The sequence below is a fragment of the Mus pahari genome, chromosome 17 (genome assembly GCF_900095145.1).
Source record: "Mus pahari chromosome 17, PAHARI_EIJ_v1.1, whole genome shotgun sequence".
NCBI classification, from domain to species: Eukaryota; Metazoa; Chordata; class Mammalia; order Rodentia; family Muridae; genus Mus; species Mus pahari.
Genome location: NC_034606.1, coordinates 66,539,196 through 66,545,742, shown reverse-complemented (window position 1 = coordinate 66,545,742; position 6,547 = coordinate 66,539,196). Strand labels below are relative to the sequence as shown.

General features: G+C 53.3%; 1 protein-coding gene across 1 annotated transcript in view; it reads left to right on the top strand.

Annotated features, from left to right (window-relative positions):
• Nucleotides 1–4,542: 4,542 nt before the first annotated feature.
• Krt8 (keratin 8) overlaps nt 4,543–6,547 on the top strand; it is a 7,426-nt gene continuing 5,421 nt past the window's right edge. Inside the window, exon 1 of the mRNA XM_021217209.1 lies at nt 4,543–5,126. Coding sequence (XP_021072868.1) covers nt 4,785–5,126 — 342 coding nt within the window. The 5' untranslated portion in view covers nt 4,543–4,784. The remainder of the gene's footprint in view (nt 5,127–6,547) is intronic.

Below are 6,547 nucleotides of genomic sequence, written 5' to 3'. Positions count from 1 at the left end.
GCTAGGGCTGTGCAGAGTGGTCTCTGACCATCTACACATTGGCCGTTCAGCCCTCTGTGCATCCAAAGCCCCTGTCTTCTTACATCTAGTCTCAAAACCCTCTGTTCTCCATCCTGCCATTCACCAACGGCCATTTTACATGACATGACTGTAGGAAACAATTGGTGATGGCCTTGGCCATGGTGGGACACTGAGGCTAACACACCTCCCAAAGGTCACCCTGCCATTGTCTTTTCAGGGCTCTGGTCTCTGAGGCTTCTCCCTATGTCACTGATCCTATGAATCTGGGAAACAGAAAGGACACTTCTCTTCATCTGGGGGACAGGTCACTGCCTCAGAGTTTATAGTCCTGGCTGACCCTGAACTTGCTATGTTGCTGAAGATGAGTATAAATGCTTGATCCTCTTGTATCTATCTCCTGAGACATAGGATTACAGGTGTGCACCACCATGCTTAGTTTATGTGGTATTGGGATGAAACTTCTGTGCATGCTGGGCTGGTACTCTATCAACTGTCCAGCCCTTGGCCCCAGAGTCTCCTTCTTGGCTAGTCCAGAACACCCTAACCCTGAAGCGTTTGCACCTGACTTGTTAGCTTCCTGGGGTACCCTGGTAAGTAATAGGAAAGCCAGGCTTGGAGATTTTTAGCCAGCCCCACGAAGCACAGGCTTTTTAGGAGTGGACGACTGGAAGATGGTTTTTTTTTTCCCCCCAACTTCAAAAGATTCCCATTAAGGGAGGGCTCTAGAATGTTCCGAGGTACAGGAGAAGGTGTGAAAGGGCCACACGAAACTTGGAAGTTTTCACTGTAGACCCGGTGGGCTTCATGTGGCAGCAGTGTGAAGATGGAGGCTTCGCTGTCTCACCTGACCCTGGGTCTTCTGGCTTCTTGGGACTGATGACGCTGCCCTTCTCATCAACTATGCGTCTTCTGGTGCCATATGTGAACTTGGAAGCTTTTCTTTGGGGTAGTCAGTCCATTTCTGGTTCGGAGGTTTCAATGATCAGAGCCATGACTTACAATGAAGAAAAGAAAAAAAAAAATATCAATCACTGGAGCCTGGTGGTACAGGCCTGCAGTTCCTCGAATCTGTCTGACAGGCTGCGGGAGGTGATAAGCTGGAGTGACACGGTGAGCTTAGCCTGTCCGAGCAACCTAGCCCGGCTCAAAACACTGGAGACCGGAGAGAAGGCTGGGGATGTGGCTCTGTGGTGGATCACTTGCCGCCTCCAGTTTGTTAGGTACAATGAATAATGTTGCCTGGAGGCACACAGCAGGGAACCAACAATCAACTTAATTACTCGTTCTGTGGCTTACAGATGGCTGTCCATCCACACCATCTGTGGCTTCCTATTTAAGCTGTTGAGCTGCACACCCCCAGCTGTTTATACCCCCAGCTGTTTATATGCCACCGCCCTCAATATTTAAAATCGCTCTGTTGTTCGAAGTGATTTTGGTTCTTTTAGGACTTCACCCCCCATGCAGGGACGGCCTTTACTTTGCCTCTTGTTCCTGGCCCAGGATCTGGTGTACAAACTCACTGCTCTTTCATGGAGCTCATTTATGCTTCTGCACTCCCCCCCCCCTCCCAGACAGAGTCTCTGGTTCTCAGGTTGGCCTTAAACTCAAAATGTAGTTGAGGAGGACCCTGAACTTCTGCTCCTTCTGCCCCAACCTCCCAAGTGCCAGAATTATAGGCGTGGATCACCACGCCCAGTTTATGTGGTACTGGCACCAAACCCAGGTTTTGTGACATGTTAGGCAAACAATTAAGCTATGTACGTCCTAAGCCACTAACCACCACCCCCCACCCGATTATATTTTTGAAATTACTTTCATTTACTTGTGTATATGTGTGCAGTGGCAGGGGAGGGCTGGGTCTTAACATGGGAGACCTCCTTTCCCCCTTGGCTCCTCAGGAAAGACATATTAGGGCAGAGCTGTCTGTGCAGGGCACCTTCACCTCCTCACAGTGTGTATGACTCTTGTTGAACAGGCTTTGGTGACCACAGTGGCCAGAGACAGCCTTACAAGGAGTTATACTTGTGGCTGTCCTAGTTTGGTTCCTTCTCCTCTGACCACTTGGCCCTAGTCCCTGAGGCCTTTCCCTTTTACCTCTATCTTGGGGAAGTTCCAGGCAGAAACCACTGGACAGAGCAGCTCTGGCTTCTCTTGCTGAGCAGAGGCCATATTTGGAGGGGCTGGTTGTGGGGGTCTCTGGAAATAACGAAGAGTTGACAAACGATAAGCCCTAGGTTGAGCTTGGAGCTGCTGCTCTGGCCTGCGCAGCACAGGGGTCTCACCTTTACTGCCCCTTTACCCACACCTTGAGAGACACTCCTGAGAGCCAGGTAGCTAGGGCGGAGGAGGGCGAGATTTCAGAAAAAGTGCTGGATGACCAGCTTTTATGCCACCGAATCAGTCCCTTCCCTTCAGGTCCCTCCAAAACTGGTGTGGGGGAAGGGAAGAAAGGGAGAGTTGGCTGTCCCTCCCCAGGGCTGCCATACCCGTCTGACCAGCTGCTCCTTTTCTCCTTCCGCTTTCTCGCTTTCTCTCACCGGCCGGCCAAGGTTCCCTCCCTTTGGTTAGCTGGAAAAAGTCTCCAATCTTGCTGGGTGTGGGCCTGTGTTAGAGAGGGGGTGAGAAACACACACCCAAATTGATTTTCACCTGAAAACGGAGTGTTGACTGAGGGGGGGGGATGTGAGAGGGCCTGGTGTAAGTAGGACTTCCCTTTTCCTAGCGTGCGGGAGCCCAAGGCTGGGGACTCCTGGCAAAGGACAGGCAAGGAAGGAATATGGTCACTGTGTACCCTTGGGGATTTCTAGATTGGTCTTTCTGAAAGTGACCTCAGACAGACAGATAGACAGACAGACAGACATACACGTGGGGGTGGCTTCTCAGAGAGAGAGGGAGAGAGGTGTGCCATGAAGGGAAGGAACTTGTCTGTGTGTCTCTAGGGGTGACTTCTGGGTCTCTGTCCCTTTGCCTATATGTGCTCATAGAGCAGTCCTGGGTGTTTCTCCTGGAGAAGGGGAGGAATCCATAGACAGTTCTCCTCTTAGTAGGTGCTCACTCTTTTCCCTGGCTGTGGGGTGGCATCTGCTAGCTGCCCTGTCCCCCAGGGGATTTGGATATCTGTCATCTATTGGTTTCCTTAATTGAGATCCACCCAATCCCCACATCACACCCTGAAGTACCTTCCAGAGAGCCCAGCCCATCGGGTAATTTAAGTGCAGGTGGAATCTTTGCCTTGGGGACCCAGACCTCTTGCCTGCTCCGCCCAGGCCTGGAGGGCCTTGCTTAGCTCCCCAGTCTCCAAACTCTCACGGGTGCGGGCTGTGCCCCGGCTTGTTCTCCTGACTCACTCTGATAATGGGATAATGAGTTCAGAGAGACAGGTGCAGGGAGACAGGGTGCTATCCTCATCACATCTGGCCGGCTTGGGGCCCAGGGCAGAGGAGAAGGGTCCAGGTGGCTGGAGAATAAGTCACCAGCAGGGCCATCCCGTTCCAAGGCACCATGAGTCACCACTGCCCGGGCAGCCCGGGGGTGTCTCCAAAGAAGCGATTGCAACAAAGCCCCTGTGCCTCTATTCTCTGGGGTCCCCCTTTTCTGCCTTGTCCTCTGTTCCTCATTCTTTGCTATTCCTTGAGGCCTCTGTCGTCTGGGGAATTCTCCGGTCTGGGTAGGAAAGGAGAATACTGTGCTGTGTCCAGAGAGAAGGGCTGTCTTTGATTTCTCTTTACCTTACACCCAGAGAGAAGACAGCTAGAAGCCTGTGTTCACTCATTCCGAAAATATCTACCTACCCCCCCACCCCCCTTTGCCAGCCTATGGGTGCAGGATGCTACGCAGGTAGTGGGGTGGGGTGGTGGTGTTAGCTGTAACCTGGGCAGACAAGGCAAACAGGAGCTTGGGAACCGAAGGGCCTTGCTGGCCGGCCTGGCCAGCCCCACCTAAAGGAGGTCTTTTGGGGGTATTAAGAGAGACCAGCCAGATGTGGAGGAAGAAGCACACACTCAGTCCTAGTGCTGGGTGGTAAAGGGCGGTGCCGGCTTCGGTTAGGCTTCAGGGTGCTTATACCCCCAAAGGGGTTGTGACCCCTCCAGATTCTGAACCACAGGATATTTGATATGTCACCTCTGGGAGAACATAGCTCTATTCCCTAGAGGGATTGCAACCCACTGGTGGAGAACCTACAGCATATCTGTTATGTGACCCCTGAGGAAGGGTCCTTCCGACCTCCCTTGAGTTTCAACTTCTAGTGAGTTCTAGTAGCTTGCTTGACTTGAGACCTTGGTGTTTGTTTTTTTGTTTTTTTGTTTTTGTTGTTGTTTTGTTTTGTTTTTTTGTTTTGTGATTTTGTTTTGTTTTTAAGCTAAAATGCCTGGGAACCCTTTCGGCCCAGACCTCCCAGAGTAGTTCTCACAGGAGGGCAGGAGATAAGACAGCTTAGATCGGAGACCCCAGGCTCACTTCCTGCCTTCACAGGGCTCAATTGCTCTCTCCTGGATTTTTAGGGTAGGGCTGGAGAAGGATCCGGGTGGGAGCAGCTCTCTACTGCCCTCACCTGAGTCCTGTCTGGAGGTTGCAGATGTTGGGTTAGGCCCTGCCCTCTAGCGTCTAGCCACTCAGGTAAGAGGCCGGTTTCCCTCCCCTGGGGCTGGCCTCTTCTTTTATAAAGGGCCTTCGCTGGGCGCTGTCCCACGGTCTAGAAGCAGCTGCTTAGCTTGCTCTCGAACCTCCGTCTTCGGCTCACCGCCTTCGCTCCAGACTTCACCATGTCCATCAGGGTGACTCAGAAATCCTACAAGATGTCCACCTCCGGACCCCGGGCCTTCAGCAGCCGCTCGTTCACGAGTGGACCCGGTGCCCGCATCAGCTCTTCCAGCTTTTCCCGGGTGGGCAGCAGCAGCAGCAGCTTCCGGGGAAGCCTGGGCTCCAGCATGGGTCTGGGCGGCTTTGGCGGGGCTGGTGTCGGGGGCATCACAGCCGTCACGGTGAACCAGAGCCTGCTGAGTCCCTTGAAGCTGGAGGTGGACCCCAACATCCAGGCTGTGCGCACACAGGAGAAGGAGCAGATTAAATCCCTGAACAACAAGTTCGCCTCCTTCATTGACAAGGTGAGAGCCCTCTTCCCGACTACCGTCCCGCGCTCTTTCTTCTGCTGTCACAGAGATGCTTACATCTCCCTCCCCCCTACCCCCATGAGCTCCTGTTGGGACCCACTCATCCTGGCCACACTCTTTTCTACTTCTCTCGTACACTTTGGTTTGGGCCGAGAGGGTCTGAAGTGCTTGTGACTAAATTCTGGAGCACCATTCACTGACGGGCCTGGTGCCTTCCTTGTGGCTTTGCTCTCTGGTAGCAGGGGCGTCCCCTCCCCGCTCCCACCCCACGCCCTCGAACTGCCCCAAGGTTTCCTCGTGGTGCCCTGTGCATTGTGCATTTTTCTATCTTCTGTTAAATAATGGAGGGTGGTGTAAGATTTTAGAAGGTTTCAGGTGTCTTGATTGAACCCGACAAACGCATATGGAGGTCTTTGGTGCCCAAGGCTAGAGTGGGGGCTCCAGGCTGAGTCACTGCTCGGCCCCTGCCCTGCTCCGGTGGGCGGGGCCGCTCTAGAGCCAGGGCGGAGGTCTTGGGTCTGCCCTTCCACCAGGAGGAGCTCCGGCGTTGGGGTGGGGTGGGGTGGCGGGGAGGGGGAGTCGCAGGACTCCGCCTCGGGAAGGCCCGTGCGGGATTCAAAGTCTGCGGGCGTTGGACACTCCGCTCCTGTTTCACGACCTGTTAAGACCTGAGTTTATGGCCCCAGATAGCGTCGGCCTGCCCACGCCCCTCTACGAGCTTGGCCCTTGTACCCCTTTCACTCTTTCTACGGTGGCTCCGCCCCAACTGCCTGGTTCCTTTGCAAGCCGAAAGCCAGGCCAGGTTTTGCAGTCCTGTGGCTCATGGCCTTCGTGGCCCCGGGACGATTGGCCCTTCCTGCTGACTGGCTCCTGAGAGGCGGTGTGGGAACGGGAGGAGGGAAAACATGGGACTGAGCCCGTGGATTCGGACGCCCCAGGAGCATCTGCCTCTTCTTCACTAGGGCTTGCTAGTTCCAACAGCCCCTAACTTCTCCCTGAATCCTCATAGAGAGCAGTTGGCCGAGACATGGCGTGTGCCTTGTGGGTTACAGGGTCCTGCAATTTCCTCCAATGGGCCATCTTGTTAAGTTTGACTTCCTCATCTGTAAAATGGACACGGCAGGCCCCAAATCAGTTTTTCGGCATGTTCAGCTCAAAGCGTGACGAGCTTTAGCAGCACCTGGCCCGAATTCAGCATTCCATTAGGATGAAATTCTGGAATTACTTGGGTTGTCTTTTTTTTTTTTTTTTTTTTTGTTTTTTTTTTGTGATTATGAGGAAGAAGAAAGGTTTTATAGTGTGGGTTGTGTGAAGGTAATTCGATTGTTCCCTCAGGATGGCTTTCTAGTTTTCCCCCAATTTAAGAAGTTAGAGTTCCAGCCTGAGAGTGCGGAAGTGCATTTCCGCACCTATGG